Source organism: Callionymus lyra, chromosome 7 (genome assembly GCF_982586985.1).
Source record: "Callionymus lyra chromosome 7, fCalLyr1.hap1.1, whole genome shotgun sequence".
Taxonomy (NCBI): domain Eukaryota; kingdom Metazoa; phylum Chordata; class Actinopteri; order Syngnathiformes; family Callionymidae; genus Callionymus; species Callionymus lyra.
Window position 1 is genome coordinate 20,436,988 of NC_141824.1, and position 18,374 is coordinate 20,455,361.

Below are 18,374 nucleotides of genomic sequence, written 5' to 3' on the forward strand. Positions count from 1 at the left end.
TAAATTGTGATAAAAACACGTCAGACTATTTGAATATTCAGGCGCCCTGCTAGCGTTGTTTACAGCCTCGACCAGACACAAGTGTTAATAGGTTAGGTCACCTGTTGGCAGGTGTGAGCTCAGCAGCGGGACCACAACAGGATAACACAACAATCAGCTACACTCCGCGATGACACCTAAACCTGTCTCCAGTGCATAAGTCGTTCAGGGATGGAAGAAAAGTCGTGATACAAAGTTGTTGAGGCAGATTGTTGTTGCTAATGTCTGACCTCACACTGCCTCTGTCTAGTGTCTTTAGTCTGACACACACACATACTGACAAAGTACACATTGGCTTGTTCGGTTGTATTGTGTTTTCTGTCTCTCACTCTCTCTGTGTGAGATCGTGCGTGAGTGTGTGTCAGACTAAAACAACCTTCAAATCCTTGCTAAGTCAATGCAAAGGTGAGTAATGTTTCACTCTCATTTTCATCAGCTCAAATATAGTATGAATCTCGACACTGAAGTGTAAACACAGGAATAAAAAAGTTACTAATTAGGTTAATGTACTGAAATCTGCTCAATACACCAGCTGTTATGTGACTTTCTGCACTCTTACTCCAGGAATGTTATCATAACAACAGCGGATTCCAGTGGTCATTGACCTAGTTATTGTGTTATAATAATACAATAAAACAGACGCAACCAAAACATATAGAATAAATCTATCCAAATATTGTAAATTAAAGTTGATGTCATTGAAAAATTGATGGGCAAAATTAAAATCGAATTTTAAATAATCACTGTATTCGGTGACTCAATTGTTATTGTGGCTTGTTATATAATTTGTTCCACACTGTATGACAACTGTTAAAGTACACCGTGGTGTCACAAGGAACAGAATATCATGTTACCTTGGTTTTCTGTTATATCATAAATGTTGTGTGACCACATGTGACATCACACATTGAGGTCACATCGCAATGCTGGTTTGTTAGCCAATTCGAGAACTCATTTTTAATGACATAATGTTGGCCCCGTCAGTAAAGAATCAAATTGTTTTTGATGTTTGAGTTCACACTGGCGAAAAACATTCATGGAAAAGATTTTGTAAACTATATTACCCAGGAGGAACTTAGCTTCCTACACTTGCTAGTATCTGTCTTGTCTTGTTGTCTTCTTCCGCTTAAGGTTAGCGATTACAAAAATGATTTATAATAAAAGTATTCATTCTTGTGCTGTGATGTAAGTCAGTGATATATATAGGTGTACCTCGTGTCCCCTGAGAATGTACAGTTGATTTGACATCCACAGGTAAAAATAACAGGAAGCTATTGACGAAAAACAAGGAAAATATTCGAAACAATTAATAATAGTATGCATTTTGTTGCTGTAAGAAAGGTCAGTGATCCTGATGTATCTCGTGTCCCTTGAGAATTTATAATTGAGTTGACGTCAAAAGACCACAAAAATGAGATTGAATTTGTTGACGGTCCCTAACTGACTCCTTACGTAAAGCGCGTCAGGTGAGAGATTAGGAAACCGAAATCGGTGAGCTCTACTTGGGTACACGGTGGAGAAAAAACATCGCTGATCTGGTGCATCGGATATCTTTTGAATATCCAGAATCTCGTGGAACTACAGCTTCTGTAGTTTTGAAGAAAATGTGATCAACAGGTGAGTTTTTTGTTATTATATCCTCAATATATCACTACCTCTTGTTACGGTGTTATTTGAAGACATTTTATGTAATCGTTGACGAATAAAACACAATCGTAGTTGGTACATTAGTTGCATCTTTGGCATTTTTTCATATCTTATTTAAACGTGGGCTAGTCTGTAGCGCCCCTTGGTGTTCAAAATAAGTAGTACAAGTTGATGTTGAACATACACCCAAAGGGGGGTCACTTTGGTGCAAAAGATGTATGCCCTCTAAAAAAAGAAAAAAAGACCCTCTCATGTCATGTCAAATGGGTTTGAACGCTTTGACTGTCAATGAAAGACAAACGTGCTGTCAGCCTTTGTGAGGTCACTCGAGGAAACATTAAAAGTGGCTGAAGATCTCAGTCATGCTTGTCAACCACCCGATTAGGTAAGAAAGACTTGCTGCCGTGATAATGTAATTACCCTTGCAGATCAAATTGTTGCACACTTGTCGGTGTGACGGTTTATTCTGTGGATTCTGTAAACAACAGAACACATTCTGTCAGCCCACACTCGCACATACGTCGCGCTGATTTAAACAAAAGTCGAGGTTCCCCCGAGGAAGACTTTGTGTGGAGAACACCAGCTTTCCCTTCCACTTCGTCGCCAAGATGATGAAGCTCAAGTCTAACCAGACCAGAACTTACGACGGGGACGGCTACAAGAAGAGGGCGGCCTGCCTGTGCTTCAGGAGCGAGTCGGAGGAGGAGGTCTTGCTGGTGAGCAGCAGTAGACACCCGGACAAGTGGATTGTCCCTGGAGGAGGAATGGAGCCTGAAGAGGAACCCAGTGTTGCAGCAGCTCGTGAAGTTTGTGAGGAGGCCGGCGTCAAGGGGACTCTCGGCCGCTTAGTCGGCATGTTTGAGAATCAGGAGAGGAAACATAGAACTTATGTCTACGTTCTGATTGTCACAGAGGTGCTGGACGACTGGGAGGACCTGGTCGGCATCGGGAGGAAAAGGGAATGGTTCAAAATAGACGATGCCGTGCAATTGCTGCAGTGTCACAAGCCGGTGCAGGCCACCTACTTCGAGGCTCTGCAGGAGAGCTGCCTGACCAGTAACGGAACATGCAGAATCGGTCAGAGTTCCGTGTCGGATCAAAGCCTGGAGGACATATGACAACTTGTCTGCAGCCGGTGATGCTCATTACAACCCAGGCTGGAAGAACTGATTCAAAATGTGGCGCTTGATCTCATATTTGAAACTGTAAATAGATGAGGCTGCCGCTTCTTTCCTAATGTGGGCGGCGGGAGCAACTAGAATGTTATTTTAACTTAAATTTATTGAATGAAATATGTGATTTATGTGTCCCTGTGTGATAAAAATATTATTGGCCCCCGAGGCATATAATTGGGGACCTAACTTAAAAGGAGTCCTTCAATTGAATTTCCACCTTGTAAAAACATTTGAACATCAGCGCTTGCAGTTCACCTCAGCCTTGAAGTTAGATACGTGTGAAATGTGTTTGACAAGGTTCAGGTGTCACTGGAGCTCTTACATTTTCCTCATAAAAGGTGCAAGAAGACTGTAATATAATTGTGCCAAAAAATAAAACCAAAATTGAAAGGGGTGTTTCTTATTAAACCCATTTTACCATATTCTATATCGTAAAACAAACTGACAATTCTCATGTGCCAGAAAACTTATCATAGTAGTCCATCGACAACACCACCCCCTTTTCATTTTCTCTGCTGACAACGGGGTCAGTTGGTAGAGACCTGACTTGATCCACCTGTCACATCGATCACCTTCGAATTGTCCCACTGCCCTCTGGCTTCACTGCCTCAGTGAGGTCATCAGCGCTGCATATCGGCCTGTTAAATGCCTGCTCCATTGCAAATAAATCCTTTTCTCTGAATGATCTATTCACAAGAGAAAAGCTGGATTTATTGTTTCTTTTAGAGAAACGACAGAGAAGAGTTTATTCATCTTAATTACTTTGGCCGGCTGGCTGCTCAGTTGTAGGGAAGCCCCACTCCTGTCATCGTGGTGGCGGTTTAGCGGTTTTGTACAGAGATAGTGTTAGGAGTTACTTAACAAGGTGACCCAGATGCGGAAGAGAATAACATTACAACGGCTGAGGTGAACAGAACACAATTTAATACAAAGAAACAATGTAGTACAATAAACATCCAGCAGATCAACAAGAGTTCAAGGCAGGAGTCCAATAAGTCAGGCAGGAGTGAGCATTACCAGGGTAAAAGGGCAACATAGGCACTTAGTCCATCCCACCTCTGTACTCTAGGTGAACACATTCGTGGAATAAGTTTCTTCTCATTAAAGAGGAAGTATTTGTGAAACTTCTTGTCACCAAATATGACTTCCAAACCTTCATTTCATGAGTTGAGAGTATTTATTTTCAGCTTGTTGCAAGGTGCATGACATAAAACTGTCGCTCACTTCCATCCTTCATCACGTGTCACAACACAGCACCAACACTGTATGCTGAAGCATTCCATGACAGAATGAATTCCTCATCAGTCGTAATATGCACCGAAACATCTGACGTGTTCAGTAAGTACTTGGATTTCTGAAACACTTCTTGCTGCTTTTCCTCCCATTTCCACTGCACATCTTTCCTTAGCAGTTCTTGTAAGGGTGCCAGTGGGGTAGCAAGATTGGGCAAGAAATTATTATAATAATTCAACAATCCAAAGTTCTGTGACATTGGTTGGAGTAGGAGCTTCAGGACTGGCGTTCACTTTTTTTTTAACAGGATGAAGATTGTGTCTACCTTATGACCCAGGTATTCTAATTCGTCCTGTAGGAAGGTGAATTTTTTTCTTTGTAAATCGAAGTCACCAACATGTCATCCAAAAACAACTGGTATTGCAACAAATGGTATTACTTTCAACAAGCCCTCCGTGGTTCTGGTTTTGCAGAAAAATCCCGTGCATTTTTAGTTGCTGCTTCCGATGCCTTTGAAATCGACAAAGCTTTATAAAATTCCAAGTCTGTTTAATAAATGAACTGGAAAATGAAAGACCCTCTCATGTTATGTCAAATGAGGCAATTAAGGCAAACGTGCTGTCAGCCTTTGTGAGGTCACTCAAGGAAACCTTAAAAGTTGCTGAAGATCTCAGTCATGCTAGTCAACCACCCAATTAGGTAAGAAAGACTTTGATAAGCGATGATAAGGTTTTATGTCAACGTGTGAAAACTCATACTCATCTACCGAGCTTGCTTTTATGATAATGTAATTAACCTTGTAAATCTAATTACTATCAAATAGAGTCTGAACAGAAAACATTCTGTCAACCCACACTCGAACATATGTTGCGCTGATTAAAACAAAAGCCAAGTTTCCACGGAGGAAGACTTTGTGTGGAGAACGCCAGCTTTCCCTTCCACTTGTTCAACGTCTCCATACTTTGGAACTTTTTTTTAAAAATCTTCCGTCGCCAAGATGATGAAGCTCAAGTCTAACCAGACCAGAACTTACGACGGGGACGGCTACAAGAAGCGGGCGGCCTGCCTGTGCTTCAGGAGCGAGTCGGAGGAGGAGGTCTTGCTGGTGAGCAGCAGTAGACACCCGGACAAGTGGATTGTTCCTGGAGGAGGAATGGAGCCTGAAGAGGAACCCAGTGTTGCAGCAGCTCGTGAAGTTTGTGAGGAGGCCGGCGTCAAGGGGACTCTCGGCCGCTTAGTCGGCATGTTTGAGAATCAGGAGAGGAAACATAGAACCTACGTCTACGTTCTGATCGTCACAGAGGTGCTGGACGACTGGGAGGACCTGGTCGGCATCGGGAGGAAAAGGGAATGGTTCAAAATAGACGATGCCGTGCAAGTGTTGCAGTGTCACAATCCGGTGCAGGCCACCTACTTCAAGGTTCTGCAGGAGAGCTGCCTGACCGGTAACGGATCAACTCTGGTGGCCGCGATGGGCGGAGATCTCCCCCACACCTACAGCGTCAATTAGACTTTCGTGTCGGTACAAAGCCTGGAGGACGAATGACAACTAGTCGGTGCTCGGTGATGCTACATGTCATTTCAATCCAGGATGGAAATACTGATTAAAAATGTGGCGCTTGTTCTCGTATTTGAAATTGTAAATAGCTCCCGCCTCCCATTCCTCAATGAAGGACCAGAATTCGAATGAAATATGTGATTAATGTGTGATGAAAATATTATTATTCAGAATTGGGGACTAGCTAAAAGGAGCGTTTTTGCTATCATTTAGTGGCCAAAGTGGATACTGCATTCTTCACTTGAATTTCCAGTTACATACGTGTGAAATGTGTTTGACAAGGTTCATGTGTCACTGGAGCTCTTTGTGATATAAATGTGCCAACAAATAAAACAACCAAAATGGAAAGGGTGGGTGTTTCTTTTTGAACCCATTTTACCATATGTATAGGTATATGTATATGTAGGTAATATGACAAACACTAACTTAGGGTCTTATTCTAACACACCCGGTCTTTCATTTACCTTGTTTTTTACTCTAAACCTGTCTTCAACTGAACTCAAACAATCTGAAAACGGAAAAACTATTTCCCGGATAATACTTGGCTGTCCCAATGAGTCTTATCTTAATATATTAACAGGTTGTCTGTTTCTCAAAGGATACTTTCTGCTAAACGATGGTGGTTCTGCATCTTCCCAGTCTTCTTCCTCACACAACTCTGCTGTCTGTGGTTCAAGCTCTTTTCCCACAAACTCAGCTTCTGCCTTGAATGCATGACACTCATTCAAAAACTAGCCTTAGCTCCACAGTCAGTGGGATGAAGTCCTCTGCTTCCGTACTTAGTAGGCTGTTGTGTTGACTTCCTCTTTCACTGGATGGAGTGGTGATGATCTTCCGGTCGTCATCACCTGTACTGTCTTGCTGTTCTTCTTGATGTTGATAATGTTCCTTGCTCTTACATCAGTGATGGCTTTTGGATGGTCTCCTTACCAACTCTGGTCTTTCGTCTCGACTTGCCTCGACAGGGAGAGAGTCGCAGCAAAAGATTTCTGTGGAGAATTGTGTTCTTTCCATGCCTCGCTCCGGTTTCACTTCGTACACAGGGCTCTCCTCAGACTTCCTCTCGGTAACTATGTAGATCTTATCCTCCCAAAACGACCCCAGCTTCCCAGGGCCTCCACCCCTTCAGCAAAGTTATGAATAAGAACTTCCTGGCTGTAACTCTGCTCTGTTGGTCTTTTGATTCTAATGTTCTTGAGCTCTGCTTCTACTGCTTTGAGCGGTTTTTGATGCCAGGTGCGTACAATTTTATGCATGGACAACATTCGTCAGTGATCTTTTCCAGTTGGCCTTATCATCCAGTTTTCGGAACAAGGAGATCAACGTCCTATTAAAACTATGCACCAGGCCATTCCCTTGTGGGTGATACGGAGTTGTCAGAGAACCCAAGACCCCACAATGTGTTTCCATGCTGGCAAACAGATTGTTCTGGAACTCTCTTCCCTGGTCGTGGTGCAATTAGGTTGGAAAGCCAAGTTTCAACACAAAATCACCAAACAGCTTCTCAGCTGCTGTTATTGCTGATTTGTTCTTGCAAGCATAGGCTTGAGCAAAGTGAAGTAATGTGATCTATGACCACTAAAACTTACTTGTATCTGCCTTTACAACCCTCTAGATGCAGAAAGTCAATAGACCACCACAGCAGACCTTCTTCATTGATGAACAGATTCCTCATCAGTGTTGTCAATTCATTGTTTGCTGTCGACTCTTTCCACTGGTCCACTGTTTTGTCAAAACATATTCTCTTGGTTTTTTTATGACCAAATCTTCCTTTTGAGCTTGTTTCAGGTCACTTAGAGAAAATATTATCTCCGAGGACAGCACTGGGTCATCTTCTCCAACGCATGCTGTGGCAATGGTCAGTGGATCTGCAGGGATAGAGCTTGAGTCCGTTTTATAGCTTGGGGCTGCATCTCTATGTTAGCACTCCTGTATATACTTATCCGTGCCTAATGGCATGTCATCATCACCATTGTGTTTTCAATTCAATTAAATTAAATTTTATTTAAAGTGTTTTATCATAACAAATTTATCTCAAGACACTTTACAGTTTAAGTAAGAATATAGTGGAGAAAAGAAAAACAGATCCAGCAACTCAATAATGAGTAAATCACAGTGTGGCGTTGGCGAGAAATTCACCCTTTTAGAAGGCAGAAACCTCAAGCAGAACCAGACTCATTGTTGACGCCCTCCTGCTGCTAACCAGCTGGGAAGAAGGATGGAGGGAGGGGGGGGGGGGTAAACAGATGGACGGAGAGAAGAGTGAGAGTATAGAAGAGTCAATGGAGGTGGTGGAGAGAACTCTGGATCCAATGACTTTAAACTGCACAGGTAATGAATGTAATGCAGAAAATGAGGGATATACAGAGCCATGGTGGTGTCTGAGCACCTGTCATTGTTCCTGGATCAGAGCGACATCCATGAGAAGTTTCGGCTGATTCAGGTCACAGTTGATCACCAGATCCTGCTGAGAAGACTGAGGGATAAAGTGGGACTGTCAGGGTTTGTGAGGTCTGAATCAGTGGATCTGTTGTGTGGAGTCCCTCAAGGTTCGGTGTTGGATCCTTTATTATTTTTGGTGTACTTTCCCCTGGGTAGAGATTTCCTGATGTTTCTTACCACATTTTTGCTGATGACATCCAGCTCTACTGCTCATTTGATCCAACTGAGCCCCAGAGGCTGAACAGTTTAGTCAATTGTTTGCTAGAAATCAAACAATGAATGAGTGAAAACACTTTGCAGCTAAATGTGGACAAAACTGAAACTCTGGTTATTGTGCCTGATGATAAGATTCCAGGGTTGAGTCAGTACTTGAGTGACTTACGCCAGTCTGTCAAACTGAGAAAACTGGGTGTTGTATTTGACAAAGACATGTCTTTAGTACAAAACTGCAAAAAACGGACTAAAAACTGTTTCCTTCAACTGAGAAAAATCTCTAATCTTAGGAAAATTATTTCACAACACGATCCGGAGCTTGTAATCCATGCGTTTGTGTCTTCTCGTTTAGACTATTGCAACTGTTTATTTTCATGTCTAAACAAGAAGGAGCTGTCTTGACTGCAGTTAATACAAAACTCTGCAGCGAGAAATCTGACCCGCTCTAGTAGAAGAACTCACATTTCCCTGATCCATAAAACTATTCACAGGCCCAGTTTCTTTCAGGATCAAGTTTAAAATTCTGGTTCTTACTTTCAGATCTATTCATGGTCAGGTTCCTCCTTACATCACTGATCTGATCCAGTCTTACACCCCAGCTCGGGCTCTGAGGTCTGTGGATCAGAATCTACTGATGGTTCCTGAACACGGTTCAGGACCAGAGGAGAGAAATCCTTCCAGGCTGTTGCTCCTAAACTTTGGAACGGTCTTCCTCTCCCTCTATGTTTGATGGATCTACTGACTCCTTCAAGCGTCAATGCTGGTCCAAGGTCTGATTCATTCTTTTCTTCCAGTGGCTTGAGCTGTTCACATAACATCCAAGGTAACTCATTGTTCAGTTCTTGTTGACTTGAAGCGGGAGGTATGTAGCGGCATGACTGAATTTCTAGTGTTAGGGTTTTTGTTCCGATGAACCGAGGCTTCCCCAGTCTCGATACGTGGTGGTGGTAAAGAAGGACACAGGAATGAGTTTAAGAGAAAATGCTTGTTTTAGTGAAATATGCAAAAAACAAAGACACAACTTACATGATCATGGGCCTTGGCAAAGCAGAGAGTTATCGCCGAGATGTCTTCGAGTGCCGAGCACAAAGTTCTTACGAAATGGCGGATCTTTATAGTATGAATATTCAGGTAAAAGCCTCTAGTATTTGTGCATGAATGATTGGTCATATACTCTAAACGCATGTCTTCTAAGATAGCCGTGCCATTTAGTGGTTGTAGAAACTTACTGCAGTTCATGTTCATGCGTTTGTTTCTTCTCGTCTGGACTATTGTAACAGTTTGTTTTCATGTCTTAACAAGAAGGATCTGTCTCGTCTGCATTTGATTCAGAACTCTGCAGAGAGAATTCTGACCCACTCAAGTAGAAGAACTCACATCTCTCCGGTCCTTAAAACTCTTCACTGGCTTCCAGTTTCTTTCAGGATATACTTTAAAATTCTGGTTCTTACTTTCAGAGCTATTCATGGTCAGGCTCCTCCTTACATCACTGATCTGATCCAGCCTTACACCCCAGCTCGGGCTCTGAGATCTGTGGATCAGAATCTACTTATGGTTCCACGCACACGGCTCAGGACCAGAGGAGAGAAATCTTTTCAGGCTGTTGCTCCTAAGCTTTGGAACAATCTTCCTCTCTCTTTGCGCTTGATGGAGTCTACTGACTCCTTTAAGAAACATCTTAAGACGTTTCTATTTGTTCAGGCTTTTCCTTGAATTTCTCGAACTCCTGTGTTGTTCTCAGTATTATCTTGATCTTTAAAGTATGTACTTTTTTGAGTATTGTTTTGATTGTTTAAGCGCTTTGTGACCCTGGTCTCGAAAAGCGCTATATAAATAAATATTACTTACTTACTTACTATGTTGTCTAGAGAGAATCTGTTTATCAGTTGACTTACGTAGATGTCTGTCCTTGACCAGCTGGCACCATCTACAGATTGTTTTGTCTTTCTCAGTGGGATCGTAGGCTTGACCTGACCTGAGCAAGTGGAGTCTAATGAGAGGCAATGATTAGTTAATATGAAATAAATATGAAAGATTAGCAGTTAATCAAGTGATTATGATTGTTGTCATATCCTTACACTAGATATGTTGTCTCCATCTTGAACAACTGACTGACACATTGGGCCCCTGCAGCCTCTTGATACGTGTCCTGTTTGGCCAACACTTAAAAACAGTGTTCATACTAGGGATGCAAATTATCGAGTTATTTATTAATCGATAGTCATTTCATCTTATCGATCGATGTTCTATTAATCGATAAGCGGCAATTTGTTTTCAAGAACCTGAATTTCCCTCTGAATAGATTGTATCTACTGTATATGTAACACAACATGCCATCTTATGATATGAAGGAAAAATAAAAATCATATTCTATAATCAAAGATTTATTCTGAGCTCACTAGAGGGCAGGGAAGAACATTTTAGTAGCATATCAAACTTATTCTGAATAGAAAATATCCAAATATTACACTTATCTCTCATCTGCGATATTGGAAACATTAATATCAGCAGCATAAAAGATAGATTCCTGAACAGAAGAATACTATGTAGGCAACTTTAACATGAAAAGATGGTTAATTTGATCACGTGTGCAGATGAATGACAATTTAACTATAACTCTGCATAGTGTTTTTGCAGAGTTGAACGTTCAAAACTCGCCACACTTTGCTGCACACTTGTCAATAACGAGTCCGCGTAAAGATGTATTATTTTTATTTTGAAAAACGTTTCGTCAGCACCACACTTCGCGCTGATCAGGACCCGTGATATTTCCATTTACGTCATGACGCACTGCGTCACACGTTTTCATCCCGCGCTCGTCAACATGCACGACGTGTGCGCACTCGACGGCTGCGTTTATCATTCTCACTGCATCCTGTTACTCCACACTTGTTTACTGTCAGCCCACACACTCGCCTACGTCGCGCTGATCTTTAAAAAAACGGAAAACAGGACCCCGTCACAGCTGCCCAATCAGACGCCTGCCCCGAGTATAAAGCTGCCCCGACCACTGCCTGTTCAGAAACAAACTGGTCCCCCCCACTGACACTGCTTTACAGTCTTATCAGGATTTCTGAGTCTCACATAATGATCCCTCATCCTGGATGGATGAATGACATAACAAATAAAATAAATTATTTGGATATAACAACCCAAATTGAAAGGGTGGGTGTTTCTTTCTAAACCCATTTTACCATATGTATCCCACAAAATAAATAATAAGTGTTCTTCCTCCGCTAGTTTTAATCTCTATAAAATAGTAAGACTTCAGAAGGAATATGTGTATGTTGATGTCAACAAAACAGATAAGATAAGATGGAAACATCCGAAGGACTGTAGGATGGACAGTTATCTGTATGACGGTCATAATGTTGTTAATAATATACATCTAGGTGTCTTCTGTTATGTTGGGTATGTTATGTTAGTGTAGGTTTTGTGAGTAACCAGCAGAACATAAGGTCATCAAAGACATCAGAGAAAAATCAAAGCAGGTGTTGTGTTTATATTGACTGGAAGTCGTGGCTCCTCTTCCTTTCTCACATACTATCATCCTCAACAGGCCAAAATAAAGGTTAGGACTATGACTCAGCCCGCATCAGAAGCAGCTTTTTCTACTCTTGGGTTCAGGCCCAGCTGGATGGAAGTAAAGAAGACATACGACAAGAAGTTTCTCATGAGTTTGCAGTTTGTTGCGGCAAGCTTGAAGAAGCCAAACGGTCTCCCTCCCATCAAAGATGTCGTCTTCGACAAGGTGCTTCCTCTGGTCCAAACTCAGGTTTAATTCTTTTTCGGAGACAATCTTATCCACCTCGAGAACCACTTGACCTACGTATTTAAATCGACTCTGAAAAATGTCCATTATTGTTATTTTTGTGACTCAGTGGCGCCGCCCTTCGGTTATTGAAAATAAATGGTATTGCAGTCAGATAACGACTTTATAAATAGACTCATTATAGTTGTAAATAGTATAACAAGCCCAAGCTCAGACTGGATGTAAATAAAAGCAAAGGGGCTTAAGAAGCCAGATGGTAACTTTTGATTCCATCTCCGTCATCCATCATCATAATATGTATGATTATGTCAAGTGATGGAGGAAACCTGTTCATCTGCTCTTCCATTTCAGCCTCATCTCCCTGATAGTCGTGATCCTGCCCTGTCCACTGGAAACCAGCTTAGACCTGTAGAAGGATCCCAAAGACCAGTAGGTCCTCTCTTTACTTTTGCTCAAAAAAAAAACATTTTTATGTTATTTAAAAGCACATCTAGAAGTTTAATTTGACTGTATATCACATTATATAACAGCAACATGAGCTGCTTCAAATCCTGACCCTGCCATCTTTAGAGTTTATTTTCTGACTTTAGAATTGTTAAAAAATATTCTCTGTGTCAGTGACCTTGTCCATTATAAGTTAAATTTTTATATGCAGTTATTCAACAAAACACAGAGATTTTGGATGCGTAAAAGAATAAAATGAAAGGAGACAACAAGCCAGAATCGATTTTTCAACGTCATAGCTTGATAAGAACTATAAACTCACATGAGATAATAATCTTAGATGGTTTTATTATCTTTCCATCTTTCCATCTTTATGTATAAAATGTGTGTCTTATCTTAATGGCCAATACAGTAGACTCTCAAACTCCTCGACAAATTTAGACATGAAAACTTTTCAAATTTCATCAAGATTTATACCATATTTAATCTGTTTTATAGAAAAGATATTGTTTTAACCTTTAATAGGGGTTTCATGTTTCTTTATCATGTTATAAATTTAAAGGGTTTAAATAAATATTGAACCACACCAAGACAAGAATATTATGCACATTTGGTTTTGATTGTTTGTCGCCAAAAAGCACACCAAAAGAAAAAAAGCTTATGACCAGACAGTAAAGTGTGTGACCTTCAACGTGCCTCCCTTGAAGGCAGAAAAGGCTCCTGACGTGCAGCCGAACCTGGCGGAGGAGACGTGGAAGATGTCGCTGAAGAAACCCACATGGCACCAGCTGGCGAAGGAGTCGGAGGAGGGCGACATCGAGACCAAAATCCTCTTGAAACAGTTCCGCGGCATCCTGAACAAGATGATGCCGGAGAAGCTGGACCGCCTGATGAGACAGGTGGCGGGGCTGAAGATCAACACAGAAGATAAGTTGAAAGGCGTCGTGGAGCTCATTTTCGAAAAGGCCATCGCCGAGCCCACGTACTCGGAAGAGTACGCCAAGATGAGCCGCATGCTCTCGGGGGTGAGCCGAGGTTTAACCCGTTTGTTTTCACGAGTCGTGGATTCAAACTCGTCCTCTTCTCTCTCCAGCTCAAGGTCCGAACCCAAAACAACCCGGGAGAGTATTTGAATTTCCGCAAGCTGCTCATGAAGGAAAGTCTGAGGGAGTTTCAGAGTGACAAGACCAGCAAGTGGATTTTTGAGAAGAAGATGGAAGAACTTAAAGATTCACAGGAGGTGAGACGGGATATAACACAACACTCTCTCTTGATGAGTTGTTACAGGTCATCCTCTTGATGTGTAACTATTTTTCTCTTTGTGTTCTCATTCATCCATGATTTCTTATTAATCATCTCCAGCACCTTCTCTTGTCTCCAGCTTTTTTTCCTGACTTAACTTAACCACTTTGTTTGTGTGAAACAAATATAATTCTATGTATTATGTATTTATTAAACAATCTTAGGACAAAGAAACACAAGTATATATTCTTCATCTCGTGACTGTTTTAATAATAAATTGCAAGAAATTATGGATTTAATTTATTGAATAATTTCACTAACATTTAACAGCTTTTACACACTGGTTTAAGGATCTAAAGACATGCTTTAGAGAAAATCTACCGACGGCCACCTTTTATAAGATATTGCAGCCAATGTTATTATTTTTGTACGATATTTCAATGTCACAGTGTATATTGTTGAATAAATAATATATGCATTATTGAATTGTATTTAAATTAATTTTTAATTTCTCTGTGGCTGGATTTTTTAAACTCTTTTTTCCTTTGATTTTTTTTTGTTGTCAAATTTAAAGCGTGGGAGGGTGTTTTTGTTTTTAATTTCCATTTTATGAAAAAATAATTTTGATTTATATTCGCTAAGAACAAAAATATATTTGAACAAAAAATAATTAAGATAAAAATGCCAAATGAAAAACAACAAAAACAAATTGCAGCCTTTATAAGAAAATTAATAAATGTACTTAATTATGAAGTTGTTTTTTTAGTATATTAATGCACACAAAAATAATAGAAAAATCTAAAATATTATTATCATCATTTAAAAATATTTAAATCTTTAAAAACTCTCCTTATAACTCCCACTTCCCCTCAGACTAATAAAGTATTTCTGATTCCATCACGGCAGGAGGAAAAGCAGCGCGTCGCTGAAGAACTGCAGGAATCCAGGGACAGAGCCAGGTGGCGCTCTCTGGGTCACACTGTGTTCATGGGCGAGTTGTTCAAGCTCAAAATGATCACTGGAAACATCATGCACGACTACATTGTCAAGCTGTTCAAGAACCACGACGAGGAGTCTCTGGAGTGTCTCTGCAAGGTCTTCCTGACTGTCGGCAAGAACCTGGACGTGACCAAGTCCAAGGTGAGAAACGAAGACACTAGTTTAGACAAACAAGACACAATGGAGACGTTGAGTTTTTGTACGAAAGGGTTGAATTCTTAAAGAAATAAAAGGATCAGACATTGTTTAAAAACTGTTAAATGGAGTTTGAGATCCACAGACTCGTATCGACCAGTACTGTAACCAGATGAAGAAGATCATCAAGAACAGAAAAACCTCTTTTAGGATCCGCTTCAAGCTTCAGGACGTGCTGGACCTTCGACAAGTGAGTGAACACACACAGGAGTTTACACTTAGTCTGGTCGGATGTAAAATACTGTGATTTAATCTACCTGTCTCAACTGATACCAGAACAACTGGGAGCCCAGGAAGGCTGACCAGTATCCCAAGACCCTTGAGCAGAACCAAACGGACCCAGAGCTGCAGATGGATGTGCTGCCTACTCTGAAGGTCAAAGATGAAGGTACCGAAGAACTTGAGAGACCAGCGGTCGATGGAGAACCGAACGGGGCGGCCGGCTCACTGTCGCCCTCTGCTGATGCTTCAGAGGTGAGGCGTCTTGTCGTCCCAAAGAGAGGAAAACCAGGAGACGTAATTCTTTCTCTCGCCATCATCTTCTCAGATGTTTGACGTTCAGCTGCTGCCTCCAGCAGTAGATGAAGACACGAAGAAGACCTGCTGTGAAACTCCTCGTCTAGATTCTGGTACCTTCTTTAACCAGTTGTGTGAACTAGTCACCTTTGTGTTCTCACCTGTGCTTCTGTTTCAGGATCGGAACCGAACGACTGCTCATCCATCACAACGCCTGTGAGCTCCAACAGATCCTCTTTGGACCCCGAGAGGTGAGTTGATAGGGCTCATGTGTGATGGTGGTACATACTTGCTGAATGCACTAAGCTTAATGGATGAGTTCACTGAGAGGCAGTGAGACACAAAGTGTTGATTGAGCTCTAAGGTGAGTAAGGTATTTTGTTTGAGATAGAAGACTAGTTTTGTATTTGTCAGGGATTTTCTCCCGGACAATCGGAATGAGAACAGAGACAAGTGTTAGAATAACAAACAGAGTCAAAATCCAGATTTACCCCCAGCAAGGAGTGGAGGTGCTTCTCACGGCTCATCCCAAGCCACTGATGTTCCTCTCTCCTTGCTGGCTTTTTATTCCATAGCTCAGAGGATGACACACTTGAATACAAACAGTTTGTTCATTTGTTGCTGGACGCAGCCAGCAAAGATCATGCATAACTACATGTTTATTGTGATAAGACTATAAACGCCACATAAATTATGAAACAGTACACAATACAACAGTATTGTTGTTTTGCCCTATTGCCAAAACTATGATGGAGGAATATAAGTTAACAGTTCAGGAATGTTTCAAGTCATCCCACTTCAGCTACAAACACCTCCACGATGACTTGTCAACATCTCTACAGCCTCGAAATAAAGCCTAAAACATCCGTTTTGAGTTGTGAAACAAGCCCTGTATATCTAATCTGTGTATCTTTGTCAGACACACCGACACAATGGTCACCGTGAATGAAGTGGTTGAGTCAACAGAAGCAGTCTGCAGAGGAGTAGAAAAGCAAGAAGACTGTGGTGAGCGAGATGATGCGCCTTTAGAACTGACTGTTTAAATTCTCAGTTATTTGACTCAAGCGAGGATGTTGCCATCATTTTGCTACTTGTTTTCTCTTTGTGAACAGAGGAGCTGAAGACCGACATCCCGCCGGCTGACAACGACCCTAAAGTCCAGACCACTCAACACGTGAGCAGGAAGAAAACCTGACCATGTCTATCTTTCACACTCAACACATGTGTTCATGTCGTGTGTAGAATTTGGAGTCGACACATGAAGAGCCTCAGGAGAACTCATTGAGCGCTGCAGAACTCGCTGAGACGCTGGACGCACTGCTGCGGGAAGAATCCGACAACCAGAGAATCTTGGACTGGTCTAAGGTTGATTTAAAATGTTTTTTAACTCATCTTGACTTTTTAAAACATCATTAATTGATCCCAGAACCTGTCATGTGTTAATGTCATCATGTATAGTTCCTTGTGTTTTGGTAACAAAAACTAAATATTAAAATATTTTTGTGTAAATAGCTCAACAGTAAACAATTAAAAAACAATCACAAATACAGAATAGCAATTGTTTTTACATTAAGTATCAATTATGATGTGTAATAGGTAATATTTAAGAGATGAGCAATTAGATACATTTATTTAAAACACTTTCAAATCAAATGTAAATTCTTATACATAAGTTTATTTTCTCAGTTAATTTTTTTTGTTTTCATATTTATTCAACATTTCTATGCTTCACCTGAGTCGCACTTTCATCCCATCTTCACTTCTCGTTACTGTTTACAAGAAGATCAAATCAAATATATTCTCTGTCCTTGTGGTCCTGCAGGAGCTGCAGTGTTCTAACATGTTCTTGAGGGTTCTGATCACCAGCGTCTGCAAGTCTGCGATCATCTGTGAGTTGCTCAGTTCATACCAACACCTTCCTCTCTTACACTCATTCGAAACTTGTCATACTCAAGGCCCCGAATCCAGCCAACAAAGTAACTTTCTTTCTGCAGGTGACAAAGTGTTCACAGTGAACGTCCTGCAGATCTACCAGAGGGCCGAGCTGCTGCAGAGTTACCTGAGAGACGAGCAGAAGCAGCTGCAGGCCCTTCACGCCCTGCAGGCTCTGATGGTGCAGATGGACCATCCACCCTGTGAGTGAACCAGACCTCGGACGACGGATTCATTCTTCTTTCCTCCCTGTAATGTCTCTCTCTCTCTCTCTGCACCAGATCTGCTGCGAATGTTCTTTGTGGCGCTGCACGATCAGGACGTGATCTCGGACAAGGCCTTCTTCATGTGGGAGTCCAGCACCGACCCGGAGGAGCAGGAGGGCCGCGGCCAGGCACTGAAGACAGTCGAAGGGTTTCTGGTCGGGCTCATAGAAGCAGCGAAGGCCGAGACGGAATACTCAGAGCCGGACTCTCTGGAGCAAATCGTCAACGAGATGAGAACCCATGGAGATTCATAGAGAGGGCCTTGAATCGTGTCAACGTCATTTTACTTCCTGTAATTCCTCTGCTGAGATGTGTCCGATGTCAAGCCAGATGCCTTGATATAAAAATATGGCTTGATGAAAACGCACCTGTGGAGAGAAAAAATGTTCTAAGCTCTTAGGATTTTGAAAAATTAAACATGTGATTTAACTTAATGTTATTACAAGAACCCTAGAATATTAAAAATAAATGTGGAAATTGTTCAACAGATTTGCAAATTGCTTTGTAAAACCGTTGTTTTGTGTAGACTTTGAAGGTCACCAATCGAATACCTGGATGGTCCAGAAGTGCAAGAAAATTTAGCAAGAATCCAACATAAATGGTTGTTGACCTAAAATATTTGTATTATTTTTATTTCCTTTGAATAAAAAAAAAGTATTTTAAAATGTTGTTAAACTTTGGTATAATTATTTCCGTGCCAA

The 18,374-nt window shown here is 41.3% G+C and overlaps 1 protein-coding gene and 2 pseudogenes across 2 annotated transcripts; all 3 read left to right on the forward strand.

The window, feature by feature from the left end:
* Positions 1-1,515: 1,515 nt before the first annotated feature.
* LOC148075573 (eukaryotic translation initiation factor 4 gamma 1-like) lies at positions 1,516-18,299 on the forward strand. 2 transcript variants are annotated; one of them, XM_087795450.1, is made up of 16 exons: positions 1,518-1,656; positions 11,867-12,058; positions 12,431-12,508; positions 13,231-13,548; positions 13,617-13,763; positions 14,672-14,905; positions 15,045-15,149; positions 15,236-15,433; positions 15,507-15,588; positions 15,654-15,726; positions 16,395-16,480; positions 16,588-16,649; positions 16,718-16,840; positions 17,298-17,364; positions 17,470-17,610; positions 17,689-18,299. In XM_087795450.1, exons 2-16 carry the CDS (start codon positions 11,888-11,890, stop codon positions 17,925-17,927), a joined length of 2,124 nt encoding a protein of 707 aa, XP_087651576.1. In that variant the 5' UTR covers positions 1,518-1,656; positions 11,867-11,887; the 3' UTR covers positions 17,928-18,299. The 2 variants fall into 2 exon arrangements, with proteins under 2 accessions (XP_087651577.1, XP_087651576.1); XM_087795451.1 differs by lacking the exon at positions 11,867-12,058 and having other exon boundaries at positions 1,516-1,656.
* LOC148075574 (diphosphoinositol polyphosphate phosphohydrolase 1 pseudogene) lies at positions 1,814-3,384 on the forward strand (annotated as a pseudogene).
* Positions 4,787-6,016, forward strand: LOC148075575 (diphosphoinositol polyphosphate phosphohydrolase 1 pseudogene; annotated as a pseudogene).
* Positions 18,300-18,374: the final 75 nt, after the last annotated feature.